We start from the raw sequence: 19927 nt of genomic DNA, 5'->3' as shown, positions 1-19927 counted from the left end.
TAAATGAATGGATAAAAAAAATGTGATATATATACACAATGGAATATTACTCAGCAATAAAAGAGAATAAAATCATGGCATCTGCAGGTAAATAGATGAAGTTGGAGAATATAATGCTAAGTGAAGTTAGCCAATCCAAAAAATCCAAATGCTGAATGTTTTCTCTGATATAAGGAGGCTGACTCATAGTGGGGTTGGGAGGGGGAGCAAGGGAGGTTAGATGAACTCTAGATAGGGCAGAGGGGTGAAAGGGGAAGGGAGGGGGCATGGGGTTAGAAAAGATGGTGGAATGAGATGGATATCATTACCCTAAGTACATGTATAAAGACACAAATGGTGTGAATATACATTGTATACAATCAGAAATATGAAAAATTGTGCTCTATATGTGTAATGTGATCTGTAACGCATTCTGCTGTCATATATAACAAATTAGAATAAAAATAAATAAATAAAATTGAATAACCTTTTAGACTAACTTTGCTCACGAAATACAGTTAATTCTATATTTTTCTTTTGAAGTGGTAATAAACAACATAAACCTAAAACCTACTTGCCTAAATCATACAACAACTTTTAGAAGATAGTTAACATACACTTCAGGGCAAAATCACAAACAGCTGCAAGTATATAAGGCCATCACTTGCCAGTCACCCAGCAAGAACATGAAGAACTTCTATGTTATAAAAAACTCATACAGGAGTTTTATTTACAGACACATAGTTAACTATGTGGAATATGGGGCAGAGAGAAGAAAAAAACAAATCTACTAAAATGTATTAACACTATAAATTAGAAACTAGTCATGTCTTAACTGTTTCTCCACATTAAACATAATTATTTTCAAAGTGATACAACACAAAAGATTATCAGTTTTTGCTGTTTGCCCTAAAGAGATTATGAATTGTCTCTTTTAAAAAATGATAAGTGAGGCTGCAGATGTAGCACAGTTGGTAGAGTGCTCCCCTAGCATGAGAAAGGCTTTGAGTTCAATTCCCAGCAGGGGGAAGGGTAGGGAAGGCAGTAAGTGACGTGTTCTAAAAAATTTAGATAACAGACACAAAATGAAAAGCTATGAAAACCAATCACTTTTAATCATTATTAAGTCTGTGTTAGTCTTTATTAAAACAAAAAATAATCAAAATTTCAGACACTGAAGTACATGATATATACAAAAATATACAAAAGTAAAAGCAAAAAGCACATTGCTATTATACTAGCATAGGAGAAATTTTAACTGGATATTCTACACCAAATACAAATGTTTACATCCAGGACGTCATGGAGGTAACTTCCTTTTGTACCTACAGTAAAAATAAGTCCATTTAATAGAAGACAAAAGGATAGGGTTTATTTGTGAATTTCCTAACAATGCATTAAATTAAACAACTGTCTAACAGTATATTAAAATTCTAACCTAAAACACACATACACAGAAAACCAAAATAAATCTGCTGAAATATGTAGCACAAAAATTTATGTCTTAGGAGAAAGTGGCAACAAACATGACAAAATCTCAGAGGTGATGGCTTCCTGGTAGTGAGTCTAATGCAATCAAACATAAAATGCTCATAACTGCTGTTCTTTTCTTAAAAATGCATTTAATATTATTATAATTTGAAAGCTTATGAATAATAAATAGTCCAAATTTCATTTTGCCTACTCTACAAAAGTAATATTTCATTACAATATCCTCACGTTAAATAATAACCTTTTCACCCAAAGGGTGCAGTCAAAAAATAGTAGAAAATAATGGCTTAAACCTTTTTTCTAAGATTGAAATACTCAAGACTAAATATAATAATAAATTACCACACTCTAATTCCAATTCATTTTTGCTCTTGGTTTTGTAGACTCAACTGTTTCAAAAAATATTTAAGTCTTTAACTTGCACAGCATAAAATGTTGCAGATGACAATTTAAAGAGCTTGGATGAAGCATTAGAATGGATTCTAATGCTAAGACTTAAACTCACATCTTCCTTTGAGAAGACCATATAAGGTCCCTTTTCTGCTTGTAATTAAGAAGGGATGTAGTCTGGCCATTCAGTCCCTGTCACCTCATATTCACTCCATTCTTGGGCATATTGAATAAAGAAACTATAAAGAGCCATTTTTTTGAGGTTGTTCAATTTTTAAATGTCACAATCATGAGGGTTTCCATAAATTTTGTGTCCCAAAACTAAAATAAATGTGAATACACCATTAAGAGAATAACAAATAACATTATAGCTTTCAATTACCTTATTGAGCTCTGGAAACAGTTCCTGTATCACAATGTCCAATAAAACATAAGTAAGCTAGAGCACAAAAAAATAGGATTGACAATGTAAAACAGGCACAAAAGCTTAGACTGTACTAATAATGTTCCATTCTTAAAATGCATGGTAGGTATACATTTGAATGTGAATGTTTTATTACTATGCCTGACCCATTTTTATGTTAAATATTTTTTTAAAAAATTTATGTCAATTTTAAATAAACAAACAGATATTAAACTGTAAATGTATGAAGACCTCCATAAAATGTATTAGACTACACACATAAAATGTTAAGTGTGGTTACTCTATGTGACTCTAATTTTAGAATTACTAATTTTAAATTTTTTATTTCATGAATTTTCTATATATTTCATATTTTCTACAATGAATATACATTTTAAATTTATGTCACCAAGGGAAAAAAAAAAGGTAATCATCAAAGAAGGATTAATACAAATAAAACACTTTTCTGCCAGTCACAATAGCGCACGCCTGTAATCCCAGTGGCTTGGGAGACTGAGGCAGGAGGACTGGGAGTTCAAAGCCAGCCTCAGCAAAAGTGAAGCACTAAGCAACTTGGTGAGACTCTGTCTCTAAATAAAATACAAAAAATATGCTGGGGATGTGGCTCAGTGGTCAAGTGCCCCTGAGTTCAATCCCCAATATCCATAAAACAAACAAAAAACTACTTTTATATCTGAATAATTAAATTACATTGCCTTGATTTAGTATAATGTCACACAGTTAATCATATAGCAGACACCCTATTCGGTCAGTCAGCAAACCTAACCAACACTTTTCAACTGGCTTTAATGACTTTTACCTGTTTGTTGAGTACTGGCTGCTGTAAACCATCAAACAGAAGCCTGATGCTCTCATACTTGGTTTCTTCACCAATACACTTGACTATCATATCTAAACAAGAAAGTCACATAAAAAACAATTTTATAAGCAACTCATCATTAACTTCATCCTAAAGTAGAATCCGTACCCTTTTCCCCCAGATATTGTGAAAAGAGTACAAATCCTATTTCCCAAACCAATGTTTCTGCAAGAGACTTGTGAAAAAAGTTTTATGATCAAATTGAGAAATGCAGTATCCTGCATCTCACTTTGGAGACTGTTCATATGCCAATGAACAAAGCATACTACAAGCTCTGAAGAATATCACGGGACATAAATCTACTAATATTAAATGATAAAAGAGAGCTGGAAAATGTATGTTGTATTATCCCACTAGGGTAAAGCAAGAAATTTAAACTCTAAAATGGTGTTTGTATTTCTGTATGTGTACAGAAGAATGTCTGTGAGGATTAAACCTAAGTGAAGTAAAAGCCCACTTTTACATAGTGGAGAGGATGCCTTCTATGTTCTATGTTTTCAATGTTGAAAATTCTTCCAAGGTTTCACTTTCTCCTTCCCCATCCCTTTTCTAATAGACTTTACTTTTTAGAAGTTTTGGTTTCACAGCAAAACTGAGTTTAAGGTACAGGGACATCCCTTATACTTCCTGCTCCTACATATGCATTGTCTCCCTCTTTATCAACATCCAAAGAGTGATAAATTTGTCACCATCAATGAACCTATACAGACAAATCATTATCATCCACAGTTCATAATTCACATCAGGATTTACTTTTGGTGTTGTACATGCTGTGAGTTTAGACAAATGTATAATGACATAAACCCCACTATAGTATCATACAGAGTAGTTCCATTGCCTTAATGATTACCTACATATTCACTCCTCCCCTCCACCATTTTCTTCTTACTATCTCCTTAGTTTTGCCTTTTGCAGATTGCTGTATAGTTGTAATCATATAGCATACAGCTTTTCAGATTGGCTTCTTTCACTTAGTGATAGGCATTTAGGTTCCTCCAGGTTTTTTCATGGCTTAATAACTCATTTCTTTGTAGCACTGAATAATATTCCATTATCTGAATGTACCACAGTTTATTTATCCATTCACTTACTGAAGGACATCTTTGTTGCTTCTAAATTTCGCAAATTGTTTATAAAATTGTTATAAATATTTATGTGCAGGTTTTTGTGTGGATAGAATTTTCAACTCACTGAGGTACACAATTTTTGAATCAAAACAAAACTACCAAACTGTCTTCCAACAATGTCTTATACCATATTGCATTCCCACCAGCAATAAATGAGAATTCCTGTTGCTCCATATTCTCAATAGCATTTATTGTTGTCAATGTTCTGGATTTGGGGCATTTTAATAGGTGTGTACTGGTATTTCATTGTTGTTTTAATCTGCATTTGGCTGATGACATATAATATGTAGCATCATTTCATATACCTATGAATTATTTGTGTATCTTCTTTGTTGAGATACCTGTTAAATTATCTGGCCAAATTTTTAATCAGGTTGTGTTGTTATTATTGAGTTTTAGGATTTCTTTATATATATATATATATATATATATAAACAGTTCATATTTGACAAATATTTTCTCCTACTCTGTGGCACGTCTATTCAAAAACTCTTGACAGTGTTTTTCACAGAGCAAGATTTTTTATTTCAATGTAGTTTATTGTTTCTTTCATTCATGGTTCATGCCTTTGGTGTTGCCACTAAAATGTTATCTGCAAACCCAAATCTTCTCTCATCTTCAATGAGTGTCAATAGTTTTGATTTTTATAGTTAAGTCTATAATAGATTACATTCTTTCCATATTTTTATTGGTGTATTATAGTTGTACATAATGGTAGAATTTATTGTTACATATTCATACATTCATACAATATAACAATATAATTTGGTCAATATCATTCCCTAGTATCTCCCTTTTCCCTCCCTCTCCTTCCCCCTCCCCTTGGTCCCTTTTCTTCTACTGATAACCAGCCCCCCACCTTGCTCTATAGCTCCCACATTTGAGAGAAACATTTGGATTATTTCATTTGACATAATGTTCTCAGGTTCTATCCATTTTCCTGCAAATGATGTATCATTTTCTCTATAATTGAATATAAAACTCCACTGAGTATATATACCACATTTTCTTATCTATTCATCCATTGACGGTCACCTGGGTTGGTTCCAGTTTGGCTACTGTAAATTGTGCTGCTATAAACATGGGTATACATGTATCACTATAGCACAATGAATTTGATTCTTTAGGATAAATACCAAGGAGTGGAATAGCTGGGTCAGATGGTGGTTTCATTCCTAGTCTTTTGAAGAATCTCCATACTGAATTCTATGGTGATTGCACTAATTTACAATCCCACCAACAATATAAATGTCCCTTTTTCTCCATATCCTTTCCAGTATTTATTATTGTTTGTATTCTTGATAGCTGCAATTCTGATAAGAATGAGAAAAAATATCAGTGTAGTTTTGATTTGCATTTCCCTGTTTAGAGATGTTGAACTTTTTTTCATATGTTTTTGGACATCTGTATTTCTTGTTTTGAGAAGTGTTTGTTTAGTTCATTTGCCCATTTATTAATTGGGTTTTTCTGTGTGTGTGTGTTTGGGGCATTTTCTTGAGTTCTTTATATATACTAGCTATTAATCCTCTGTCATAAAAGTAGCTACCCAAAGATTTTCTCACATTCTTTAAATTCTCTTCACATTCTTAATTGTTTCCTTTACTGTACAGAAGCTTTTTAATTTGATGCCACCCACATATTAACTCTTGATATTATTTTCTGAGTTTCTGGGGTTCTACTGGGAAAGTCGTTGCCTATGCGTATATGTTGGAGTGTTGACCATGAGTTAATTTTTGTGAGGGACATTTGGTCTGTGTTTTTCTTTTTAGTTGTTTTATTTTGCATGTGGATGCCCAGTTGTTCTAGCATCATTTGTTGTAAAAACCATCTTTTCTCCATTGTATCCTTCTCCTTTGTCAAATATCAGTTCACATTATTTTTATGTGGGTTTATTTCTAGGCTCTCTATTTGGTTTCATTGATCTATTTGTCTATTCTTTCAACAATACAACACTACCTTTATTACTACAGCTTTATAGAATGTCTTAAAGTAAAGTAATATCGACCCTCTGTTCTTCTCTGTCAAAGTAATTGGCCATTCTGGGTCTTTTGCTCTTCATATAAACTTTAAAAATAATACAACTTGCTGGGTTTTTACTAGAATTAATCTAAAGGTCAAGTGGAGAAGAACTAATGTGTTCACAATATTGAGTCTTCCTACCCTAACATGAAAAATCTCGCCATGTATTTAAATTCTTGGTTTCATCAGAGTTTTATAGTTTTCCTGATATAGATCTTGTATGTATATATTAGATATATACCTAAATATTTCATTTTGAGGGATTACTAAGTAAATGGAATTATTTTAAATTTCAAATTGTACTGGTTCATTGCTGGTATACAGGAAAGTGATTGACTTTCATGTACTAACTTTATATGCTGCAACCCTGCTGTGATTAATCATTAGCTCCATTCAGTTTTTTTGTTAACTCTTTCAGATTTTCTTCACAAATGATGTCATCTGGGAATACTGGCAGTTTATTTCTTCTTTCACAAACTTCCTTTTCTTATTATATTAGCAAAGATTTCCAGAATGATGTTGGAAAACAGGGGTAAGAGGGGACATCTTTGCTTTATTCCTGGTCTTAGCAAGAAATCTTTGATGTTCTGTACTATTATGTATGATGTTAACTGTAGGGGTTTTTTTGGTAGCTATTCTTTATCAACCTATTCCCAGTTCACTAAGAGTTTTTTATCATGTATGGGTGCTGAATTTTGTCAAATACTTTGTCTGCATCTATTGATAGCAGCAAGTAGTTCTTCTTTAGCCCATTAATTATATAATTTATATTAATGACTTTTTTTTTCTTTTGGACTAGGGATTGAACCCAGAAGCACTTTACCACTAAGCTACATCCCCAAGTCCTTTTAATTTTTAATTTTGAGACAGGGTCTCAATTAGTTGCTTGAGACCTTGCTAATTTGCTGAGGCTGACCTCAAACTTGTAATCCTTCTGCCTCAGCATCCTGAGTCATTGGGATTACACACCATATCCAGTGCATTAACAATTTTCAAATGTTAAAAGTCTTAAATATTTGGGATAAATCTCACTTCATCATGGTGTAGTTATTTTAATACACTCTTGAATTTGATTTGCTAATATTTTATTGAATTTTTGCATCTATGTTCATATTAGTGATATTGGTCTGTAATATACTTCATAGAATGAGCTGAAAATTTTTTCCTGTTTCTTTCACTAAACAGTATAGAAAATTTATACAATTTCTTCTTTAATTCTCTCATAGAATGCATGAGTGAACCCATGTGGATCTGTACTTTCAGTTTTAAATTTCATTGATTACTGAAAAGTTCTGTAATAGATATAGACATTCAGATTATCTGTTTTTTTCTTATGCTCTTTGGCATATGGTGTCTTTCAATGTATTGTTCCATTCCACTGGATTATCAAATTTGTGGGTACAGAGCTGTTCAGAGTATTCCTTTATTATCCTTTCATGTCCATGGGATCTGTAGTGATGTCCTTTCTTTCATTTCTAATTAATATCTTTTCTTTTTTTCTTAGTCTGCCTAGAGGCTTATCAATTTTATTGATTTTTTTCAAAGAACCAGCTTTTGGTTTCATTAATTTTCTCTACTGATTTCCTGCTTTCAATGTTCTTGATTTGTGCTCTAATTTTTATTATTTCTTTTCTTCTGCTTATCTTAGTTTTAATGTGCTCTTCTGGCATTCTAAGGTAGAAACTTGGATGATTAAATTTAGATCTTTCTTCTTTTCTAATATACACATGCAGCACTTTTGCATCATCTGACAAAATTTTGATACACCGTGTTTTTTTCATTTGGTATATTTATTATGTTTTCTAGAAATTTCTTCTTTACCTCATGTGTGGCTTAGTCTCTAGGTACTTTGGGACTTTCCAGCTATCTTTCTGTTACTGATTTATATTTAATTCCATTGTGGCCTATGGACAGACATCATAAAATTTCCATTCTTTTCTCTTTGTTAAGGTATGTTTTATGCCTCAGAATGTAATCTAGCTTAATGACTATTCAAAGTACACTTGAGAAGAATATGTATTCTACAATTCATTTTTTCTTTTTTCTTTTTTTGGTACTGGGGATTGAACCCAGGAGTGCTTAACCACTAAGCTACATCCCAACCCTTTTTATTTTTTGATACAGGATCTCACTAAGTTGCTTGGGGGTTCATAAGTTGCCGAGGCTGGCTTTCAACTTGTGATCTTCCTGTCTCAGCCTCCCAAATCGCTGGGATTACAGGCATGTGCCCCATGCCTGGCTACTATTCTTAAATGAAGCAGTCAAAAGATAATATCCAGGGATATCCCCATCCCCACCAAATAGTTGAACTCAACATCACCATCCTGATTTTCTGCTGGCTGCGTATGCATACTTTTGATGGAGGAGTATTTAAGTCACTAACTGTAGTAATGAATTCATCTGCATCTTCCTATAATTCTACCAGTTTTTGCTTTACAGTTTGATGCTCTGTTGTTAGGTACATACATGTTATGTATGAAAACTAACCCCTTTATCATTATGTAATATCTTTCTTATCAATGATAAATTTGCTCTATCTGAAATTAATGTAGTTACTCCTGAGCCTTTTTTAGAATAATTTCCTTTTTTATTTTTTATTGGTGCATTATAATTTTTTATTAGTAGAATAAACATCATATAGGTTGATTTTTTTTTCCTTAACATTTTAAATATTTCACACTACTCCCTCCTTGTTTGTGTGGTTTCTGAGGAAAACTCAAATTTGCTTCTCTATAGGTAAGGTGTTTTTATCTTTGTGGCTTCACTCAGGACTTTTTTGTGTGAGTGTATGTTCCTTCAGGTCCTGGTGGGACTGCCAAGGGTGTGTCTGGGACCCACTCTGAAACTAGATGTAGCATGGTATGTGAGTTTGTTAGGACAGGCTTTTTCCACGCCTTTTGTCCGATTCCCAGAAGGTCTTCCACCCCTAAACTATCATTTGGCCCTATGTGAGAGTCAGGACTTTTTTCATCCTGTGATTTTTTTATAGTTTAGAAATGATGAACCAATGTGTTGATTTTGTTTGTTTGTTTTTGGTATTTATCCTACGTAGTATTTTCCTGAACTTCTTTATTCTAAGGTTTGGTATTACACATTAATTTTGGGAAATTCCCAGTCATTACTGCTTGAAATATTTCTTTCCTTCTTCCATGCCTCCCTTCCTCCCTTTTCTCTTTCATTTATTTAGTGGTCCAAATCTATCAACTTTACAAGAGAGGTGACCATCTTCCTGCTTAGTGATACCTCAGTAACTTCAATGTGCCTACCTGTGTGTTTTACCTAAATATCTTCCTACTAGACTGAGCTATTCAAGTACTTCTTTTTTTTTTTTCTTTTTTTTTTTTTTTGGTACCAGGGATTGAACCCAAGGGCACTTAACCACTGAGCCATATCCCCAACCCTTATTATATTTTATTATGAGACGGTCTCACTAAATTGCTTGAGGCCTTGCTAAATTGCTGAGGCTAGTTTTGAACAAGATCCTCCTGCCTCAACCTCCCAAGTTGCTGGGATTATAGGTGTACACCACACCACCCAGCTTCAAGTACATTTTTTATATCTTTTGTACTCTGCACTGTGCCTGGAACATGGAAGGTGCTCAGTAAATTTGGAATGAATGAATGAATTCTTATCCTTTAGTCATGTACACTATTACAGCTTTTCTCATTGTATTAGTGTACAGCTGGACTCCAATACTCACACTATGTACCAATAAGTTATTGTTGAAAAAATATGCCTATATTGTAGGAGTAGGAATAGCCTTGTCTTAAAGTTCTTAGTAGTATCACCAGAAAAACAGATTGCATTTAGTGAGTTAATTTTAATTGATCCTTCTATTTCTAAAAGAAAAACTCACAGTAAAAGTTAGCTTCAATAATTACCATACATGGTGACCTCAAAGGAGTACTAATCTGTGTGAAATTAAGTTATTTAAATATTACACCTGGAATGTAATTCATCATTTCTTCAAAAGTCTGTTTTGCTCCTTTTTGCTTATCTTGGAGAGAGCGAGGTTCAGTGTTTTCACAGAATATAGCATCTAAAAAGAGTAGAAACAAATATTTATGAAATTTTTACCTATTTATACCCAAAGCATTTCCTCATAGAAATGCCAACAAATCAAAGAAAAACAAGACTTCTTACTCTTTCAGATTCAAATAAAATCATCAAGTAAACAAACATAAAATAAAGACATGATAAAATACAAACCTCTGAAAAGTGTTATGAGTGAAACTAAACGGTGTTCCTGAAATAGTTGTTCTAGTTTACACTGAAGATAGTAATCAGTATACACTTCCAGAGTGTTTTTAAAGAGGATTCGAGTTCCCATTAAGAGATGATGAAGCCAGTCAGGAACTTGGAAAACCACCCGTCCTGAGAAAAATCAATTGAAATATCTTGTTGTTCAAGAGAAATGGATATTCTGAACTTTGTTAAATATGGAAAATACAAATAACAATGATCACTATTATTTGTAAACACTAGTAGCTTTAATATGGCCAAGATTAATTACACTGAATTTGTATAAAAGTATTTTCAATAAAAATGTAAGTTAAAACAGGGGTCATTATTCAAAAGCATTAATTTACATCACAAGAAAAAACAAGACAGATGAATGAAAATGGTTTTAACATAAACCACTTAGATCTTACCTACATACATCAGGTAATCATACACTCCTTCTACAGTCATCACCTCCATAAAATAATTCTGATTTTGCTTTCTTTCTGTATTCTCAGCACGGTTTGCATTATTCTTAAACAGATCATTGAAAAGCTAAAGAAAAAGTTGAAATAATAAAGAGAGATTCAGTTTATTACATTTATTGATGATAATCACTAAGGCTAAAGTAACATAGAACAAAGGTATTTAAACCTTTTCCAATCAAAATAATATCAGATAGATTTATGCCCAATATAAAAACAAAAAACAAATTCCTTCCAAAATATTACATAAAACTCTACATGCACTTGAGACACAAAAGATAATTCACTAGCTATAAAAACAAAAAAACTCCTTTGTCTTTATATATCAAAAGGAATCAAGTAACTAATAAAGATGTGTATGGGGAGAGAGGAGAAACATGCTGGGGAATGATACTGGCTAAGTTGTATTGTTATATGAGTATTATGTGCATGTATGAATATGGAACAACAAATCTCATTATAATGTACAACTATAATGCACCAATAAAAATTATGGGGAAAAAGATGAGTAAATATATTACTGACAGTTAATTTTAATAATAGTATGATTTAAAGATTATAAATCATTTTTTATTAATGGGTAGAAATGAAAATTTAGCTTTAAGCAAAGTTTATTTAGACAATAATATCCATTGCTAAGAAATTTCTAATAAGTGAAAAAAAGCAACATATGGAGAAATACTAATAGTAAAAATGATGAAATAAAACTAAGTCTCAGCCCTACTTACTCCCAAAATATGCAAAAAGTCCATTATCAATAATAATAATCCAATATACCCGAGGTAACTAATTTTAACAAAAGCATTTAATCATTCATACATTTATTCAATAAACACTTATTATATACTTTATACATACTAGATAGCTTGCAAAGAACTGCGAATTCAAAGATCCAAAATTTAACATTTAATAGAAACAAATCAAGAAATAAGGGGCTGGGGATGTGGCTCAAGCGGTAGCGCGCTCGCCTGGCATGCGTGTGGCCTGGGTTCGATCCTCAGCACCACATACAAACAAAGATGTTGTGTCCGCCGAAAACTAAAAAATAAATATTAAAATTCTCTCTCTCAAAAAAAAAAAGAAATAAATGAAGCATAAAACAGAGAATATAAGAGAAATATAGTATAGGAGCATATAGAGGAAAGTATATTCAGTTTTATCTGAAGATAGAATTTTCAAAAAGCTTCCAAGAAAAGTTTTATGAGAATAGAGATCTATTGGCTTTTGTATCAGATATTCTTAACCCAGAGACTTAAGCTTAAGACATATTTCCCCAACTCAAGAAATATGAAAAGGCTCACCCTGCTGATTCAGTCCCCTTACTCTTCTACTTTTAAAATTTTTAATTAGAAAACAGTAATATATGTAAACATATATACACCCAGTCATACACACACACACACACACACACACACACACACACATAAACACACACACTCACATACATTTATATATATATACACATTACAAAGTAATAGTATAGTAAGTCTGGAAAAGAGGGAAAAAAACCACTTCAGTTAATGCCACAACTTTTATATATTTCCTTCTAGCCTATATGTATACAGTTGTAATCAATGGGGTTCAAAAACTGTATTTCCTATTTTTTTTTCATTTAGTACCATATCAAGTGTCTTTTTAAAAATTTTTTAGTTGCAGTTGGACATAATACCTTCATTTCACTTATTTATTTTTATATGGTGCTGCGGATTAAACCCAGGGTCTCGCGCGTGAGAGGCAAGCGCTCTACCGCTCAGCCACAGCCACAGTCCCTCAAGTGTCTTTATGGTGCTTTATTTTGTGCATAGTATTAATTTATCTGCTACAAAATATTCCCTGAATTCCTCAAAATAATTAATCATTTCTGCAATGTTAGACTTTCATGTATTTTCCAATTTCTATAAATAATACTTTAATAAACATCTTCACACACTAAAGGCTCTTGTATTAAAATAATTTTCTTTTGATATATCAGTAGCATTTGAGCCATGAGGTCAAAGAGTATAAATACCAGATGATGATTTGTTACACAGTACCAAATTCCTTTACCTAAACTTTGGGTCCATTTACAAGCCACCAGGCAAAGTAAATTTCAAGTTTGACAAAACTTTTTAAAAACTGTTATGCAGATATATCCTGAGTGCACTAAAATTCACACTCCAGTATAAATCCTATTTCCTTGCATTTCCCCTGAGTAGTCCTCTGTAATCCTAACCATTAGATCTCTGTAATCCTAACCATTAATCTTTAATATTCCACCACTTTGCATATATAGTGAAGGTCACCTAAAAAAGAATGATTTTTGTAAGACTCTATTTTATCTTTTTGAGCAATTTAAGGTTTCAACATCAGTGTATATTCATAATAACTGTGAGACAGAAGACAAATACTACTAAGATGAACTGCACTTGTGTCTGTCTCTTGGAGACAGAGCTACTACTAAGGAAATCAGACTTACTCTGAGAGCCACTTACAATGCTTAAGGAAAGGGGAGGAAAATATTAAGGCTTATAACTAAATTTCTCCTCTTGAACATCTTCATTAGAAAATAGTAATAGTACAGTAGGTCTGAAAATTTACTTTATAATGATGTTTAGTACAGTTTTTATGTTCCATAAAGATAGATACAAAGGAACAACTGAAGAAAGCAAAATGTACATTGACACAGACAAAGCAAAATCCACAAATGAACTTAACATGGGCCAAAAGTATTTAGCCACTATATTCTCCAGGTCATTAGAGAGGTTTACCTTCTCTGGTCTTCCCCACCCTGTGGTCCTGTGCTATGTATGCACTTATTACTCAAGAACCTTTAAAACTAAGCAGAGTTTTAAAATGCAGGAGATTAGATCTAATTCCTGTTTTGCTTGAAATTATCTGCAGATAAGAGTAAACCATTATTTAAAAAGATAGTAGAATCCAAGTGAGATAGTATACCTCTATAATCCCAGCTACTCAGGAGGCTGAGGCAGGAGGATCTCAAGTTTGAGGCCCACCTTAGTGACAGCCTATCTCAAAATAAAAAATAAAATGTACCAGGCATGGTGGCACATGTCTGTATTCTCAGAAGCTTGGGAGGCTGAGAAAGGAGGACTGTAAATTCAAAGCCAGCCTCAGCAACAGTGAAGTGCTAAGCAATTCAATGAGACCCTGTCTCTAAATAAAATACAAAAGAGAGCTGGGGATGTGGCTGGGGATGTTGAGTGCCCCTGGGTTCAATCTCCGGCACCAAAAGAAATAAAAAAATATAATGGCTGGGATATAGATCAGTGGTAGAGCGCTCTTATGTTCAATTCCAAAAAAAGAAAAAAGAAAGATAATAGACTTGGGGGAAATTTTTTTCATTATTAAAAAAAAGCATAAAAGCATAATAACAACAATTTTTTTTAGTTTGGATAGTTTAAACAGTGTATCAGACATCACTGAACACACATAGCTGGAGACTGATCAGAAAATATAGATAAACCAGAAAGTCATGGAAACAAGGGAGACAGTAAATATGAGAGAAAGAGATTAAAAGATAGGGAAAATAGAATGAGAATTAAATCAGTGTTCCAAAAGGAAATCGAGAGGGACTCTTATGGAAAAGGCAATATCTATGGAGATAATAGCTGAGAATTTTCAAAATTGATAAAAGAACTAAGGCTAGTAAAGTAACAACCCCATGATCATCCTTCTATGTAGCCACACTACTGTATAGTCCCCTCCCGCATCAATTATGGACTTGGCGACACAACTAAACAGTTCTTTAACACAATATACAATACCTTCTTGTTGTTTTCTGAAGTAGGGCTGAGAATGGTCAGTTCGGGTCTACTTGGTTTAGGTTTTGGAGATTCACAAGAATTAATGAAATTCAAGATAAAAGGTTCCAAATGCTGACCTTTCTGTGGTGACAGATCATTGTCAGAAAATTGAAAAGATTATGACTTTTAGTATCAAATAAACCATTAAAATTCATTAATGTTTACATGTGTTTATGTCTATCATATTATAAATACATAGAAATCAGTTATTCACCTCTTTCATCAGTTTTCCAGGAACAGATTTTATAATTTTCCCTGTAATTAAAAGTAAAGCATTAAATTTTATGAAGGCATAATACACTTTACAACTGCTTAAATGAATATTTCATTAAGTAATTTCAAATAGCAAATAGCCGGGCTGGGGATGTGGCTCAAGCGGTAGCGCTGGCATGCATGCAGCCCGGGTTCGATCCTCAGCACCACATACCAACAAAGATGTTGTGATCGCCGAGAACTAAAAAATAAATATTAAAAATTCTCTCTCTCTCTCTCTCTCTCCTCTCTCACTCTCTTTTTTTAAAAAAAAAAGAACAAATAGCAAATAGCCAAGAAAAAAGTAAAACTGTAAAGAGTATTTATGATTGACCACTTCAGATTCAACAAAAATTTATAATAAATATGGTATTCTGAACTATGTACAGATACACTTGGAATTTACTTAAAAATAATCTAAGTGAAGTGGGAGGTGACAGAAGAGATAGGACAAGCCCAGTGTTGATAACTGCTGAAGTAGAGTGAAGAGTTCATTATACAATTAACTTTTGTGTATATTTGAAAATTTCCATAAAAAAGGTTTTTTCAAAAGATTTTAAACAATGAATATATAATGATCTATAAAGACATATAAAAGCTAGTCAAAAGCCAAAAAAGTTTTAAGATTCGCTATGTTTAAACTATTTGAATAGCTCATAATCTAAATTTTCAGATTAAGAAAGTCAGATTAAGAATTTCAACTCAAATTCTGTTTGCCAAATTACTTCTTCAGCTCAATTTAGAAAAAAGTAGGCACAGCAACAGCAGGCAGTAGTTATAATTTTAAAAAATGTAGAAACCTACCCCTTAAAAACCCTCATAGAATGTTTCCAAATTCCTTAAATTATAGGTTTTATTTTACTTGTTTCCTTCTTGTACATATTATTATTAAGTCGAATAATTTACTCAATATGATATCAAGTAAAATTTATATCTTTTATACTTGCCTGTCTCCTAGCCTTTCCTGTCTTATAAAACTTCTTCAATTGGATTCTATAAACTCGGTACATCCAAAACACCATTTAATTATCCCCTATGTCAATAAATAACAGTATTCATCCAGTTGTTCAAATAAAAACTTGGATAATCTTTGTTCATTTTGTTCACTTTCAGTGAAACCTAATCAGTAATCAAGTCTTACTCAATTCTATTTTCTAAACATCATATTAATAACTATTATAACATAAAATGTCCACACAATTTCCCCTAATAAGATCACACATACCAGATAGTTTGGATCAACTAAATGTGTTAATTTTAAAGGGATTAGATGGAAGCCAAGCACTGACTTGTAGTATTTAATTCATAATTTAGTTCCATATACATAATTAAAATTACATTATATAAAATATATTAAGAAATATTGCTTTTATCTCATTTTGAAATATTGCTTTTATCTCATTTTAACAGTTTTATTCAAACTTACAGCTTATAATAGTTCAGTCCATTTTGAACTTTACATAAAAGCAATCATGCTGTATTTATTCTTTTGTGCCCTGCTTCTTTTATTCAATGTTGTTTTTAATTTATCCACTTTGCTGCAAGTAGCTTCAAGCTATAGGTATTCAATGTTATAAACCTACCACAGTTCATCTATTTATTCTACTGCTGATAAACGTTTATGCTGTTTCTAGTTTGGATTACTACAAACAATACTGTTGTGAACATTTTTAAGCATGGATACAAGAGTCTCTGGAGTAAATATCTCACACAGAAATGACTGGAGCATTCAGGTTTTTTTTTTTTTTTTTTTTTTTGGTGTGTGTGTGTGTGTGTGTGTGTGTTTGTTTTTCTTTTGTGTGTGTGTGTGGTGCTGGGGATTGAACCCAGGGCCTTGTGCATGTGAGGCAAGCACTCTACCACCTGAGCTATATCCTAGTCACACCACTCAGTTTTTATAACAAACTATTTTTCCAAGTTTTCCAATTTATATTTCTACTAAGAGGTCCTGTTACTTCATATCTGCACCAACACTTGGTACTTGGTATTATTAGATATTTTTAAATTTAGATCAACGTGTTGCTATCTCAATATGGTTTTAATTTGAACTTTCTTGGTTATTAATGAAATTACATACCTTTCCATATATATGTATTGGCTATATAAATTTCACCTTTGGTGGAGCCCCCTTTCTTCCTTCCATTTTTCTACTGCAATGTCTTCTTAATGTATTGTGTAAACTCCTTACATATTCTAGACCCAAGTTCTTTGTTGGTTTTACATGGTAAAAATAAATTTCTTTTCATCTTCTTGTCATCTTTGTGAACAAATATTCTTGTTTTTACTGAAGTTAATATTATTTAATATTTTCTTTTCTTGGTTAGTGCCTTAAGAAATTTGTTTTGTGGCTGAACATGGTGGTGCACAACTATAATCCCCACAACTGGTAGGACTGAGGCAGGAGAACTTCAAGTTTGAGGCCAGCCTCATGAACTCAGGGAGGTCCTCAGCAACTGAGTAAAACCCTGTCTCAAATTAAAAAGGCTAGGATATGGGGCTGGGGATGTGGCTCAAGCGGTAGCGCGCTCGCCTGGCGTGCGTGCGGCCCGGGTTCGATCCTCAGCACCACAAACCAACAAAGATGTTGTGTCCGCTGAGAACTAAAAAATAAATATTAAAAATTCTCTCTCTCTCTGTCCCCCTCTCTCTCACACTCTCTCTTTAAAAAAAAAAAAAAAAGGCTAGGATATGACTCAGAGGTTAAATACCCCTGGATTCAATCCTGGTACCAAAATAAATAAACAAATAAATAAATCTGGTTTGTGAATGTGAACAGTTTATATCCTGGTTTTTGCTTTATTTTATTTTGTAAACTATGTGCTCATTCTGTCATCTCAGTGCAAAACTGATATTCAGATTACTAATGATAACCTCCTTTCCTTAAAAGTATTTTTATTAAAAAATACAAAAAAGGGGGCTGGGGATGTGGCTCAGCGGTAGCGCGCTCGCCTGGCATGCGTGCGGCCCGGGTTCGATCCTCAGCACCACATACCAACAAAGATGTTGTGTCAGCCGAGAACTAAAAAATAAATATTAAAAATTCTCTCTAAAAAAAAAAAATACAAAAAACTATTTTTGCATTTTGAGTAAATAAGAGACAGCATTAAAATAATCTTTTGTTACTTTAAGGTCATACAGCTATTTATTCTCCTTTATATCCATCTAAAATCTTTACAGGTGTCCATATAGAACTTTACTTCACCTAAATTTTCGCTTTTGTTTGATTTGGGTGGTTTTGTTTTCCCCTGTTCAAATGTAGAGTCAGTGTCCCAGAAGCATTTCTTTAAAAAATCAATTCTTTCCCATTCTGAAGAATCACGATCACAAATCAGGAGTTCACAGATGTATAGATTTGTCATGGGGCTCTATGTTCTGTTCCATGGGTCTACTGATTAATATGATATTATAAGTCAAGACAAGTAACAGTTCTCCAAACTGATTTATCTAAAGTATGTTAGCATGTGTCCTATTCTTGTTCACAGAAATTATAGTGAGCTTCTCAAGGTGTATACACACACACACACACACACACACACACACACACACACACACACACAATCATGTCTGATTTTGATTGAGAATGAATGCTCTTATACATATCTATTAGATTTATTCCCAGATGCTAATTTTAACAACCTTGACTTTCCTCCTCTAAATTGCTGCCAAATATATATAATTCTGAAACCTAAATCTGACTGCATAACTACTGTTTAAAGCATACCAGTGTATCTTCTTTCCTGCTTATAGGATCAAGTTCAAATTCCTTACCATTACAAATTTAGCCTCACTCTCTTATATGTACCACACTTTCTAGAACCTCCACACATTTCCATTTGACTCCCTCTTCCACACCTCTTGTGTATGCCAGTGCCTCCAACAATCTCCTCCTAGTGATTTCTACTAATCTTTCAAGATTCAGACAAAAAATATTACCCAAGAAAGGCTTTCCTGATTCTTTAGGCAGAGCCAGCTGTTCCAGTCGTTCAGGTGGCTCACCAAAGATGAGTTAAATGTAAACACAGATAAAATGGGAAAGTATTTAAGGTGGAAGGAAATGGTAAAAACAGGCACTGGAGTACAAGAATATAAGGGTTTCGATTTCATTAAAATGTGAAAAGAAATATTATGAAACAAAACTAGTAAGATATATTAGTTATCAAATCATATAGTGATTTTTCAGAAGCTTAAAGATTAAGGAATTATGATTACCTATGGTAACCAAAGGGAGAACAACCAAAGGTTTTTAGATATAATCATTGCTATAGTTAGGAAGATTAATTTGGTTGTCATATATAAAGATCTTTGCAGAAAGAGGACAAAAATCCAGAAGACTGGTCAGGAAACATACAGTCCAAATAAGAGACGATAAAAACCTGATTTAAGTAAATGGAATAAAGAACAAGGAGAAAGACATGAACTTGGTAAAAACTCAAGAGTTAAAACTGATAGAAACGGAGAACTAACTAGGTATACAGTAATAGCATATGGGGGACAATCCACGGTAACACTAAGTTTCAAGCATGTCTAAGATGACTGCAGTACCAATAATAGTATTAGGTTTTGGTTCTGAAAAGGGAATAGGAGATTAGGAGGTGATGTCTGAGTAGCTATTAGAAAAGTATAACTAAAAGTCAGACTCCATTTGGAATTTTTTTTTTCAGTGCTGGGGATCAAACCTAGAGCATCATGTATACTAGGCAAATACTCTACCAATGAGCTTCATTCCCAGCTCAATTTTTTTATATATTTGTATTTTTTGAGTGTACATTTATAGCACATATAACATATTAATAGTCAGAAAAAGATAAACTATATGGATTTCTGTTGACCTTTTTGCTATTTAGACAAAAATAATAATTTACCAAATATGATAGCTG

At 32.9% G+C, this 19927-nt stretch overlaps 1 protein-coding gene across 4 annotated transcripts in view; it reads right to left on the bottom strand.

The window, feature by feature from the left end:
* Positions 1-1065: 1065 nt before the first annotated feature.
* Positions 1066-19927, bottom strand: part of Snx14 (sorting nexin 14) — a 101920-nt gene continuing 83058 nt past the window's right edge. For all 4 annotated transcript variants that reach the window (XM_005324741.5, XM_013358352.4, XM_021726037.3 and 1 more), the window contains 8 exons: positions 15013-15053; positions 14760-14879; positions 10942-11065; positions 10499-10663; positions 10233-10328; positions 3084-3175; positions 2243-2299; positions 1066-1304 (listed from right to left, as the gene is read on the bottom strand). In XM_005324741.5, coding sequence (XP_005324798.2) covers positions 1266-1304; positions 2243-2299; positions 3084-3175; positions 10233-10328; positions 10499-10663; positions 10942-11065; positions 14760-14879; positions 15013-15053 — 734 coding nt within the window. In that variant the 3' untranslated portion in view covers positions 1066-1265. The remainder of the gene's footprint in view (positions 1305-2242; positions 2300-3083; positions 3176-10232; positions 10329-10498; positions 10664-10941; positions 11066-14759; positions 14880-15012; positions 15054-19927) is intronic.

The sequence above is a fragment of the Ictidomys tridecemlineatus genome, chromosome 8, assembly GCF_052094955.1.
Source record: "Ictidomys tridecemlineatus isolate mIctTri1 chromosome 8, mIctTri1.hap1, whole genome shotgun sequence".
Classification (NCBI taxonomy): domain Eukaryota; kingdom Metazoa; phylum Chordata; class Mammalia; order Rodentia; family Sciuridae; genus Ictidomys; species Ictidomys tridecemlineatus.
This window is presented reverse-complemented; position numbering and strand designations above follow the sequence as displayed.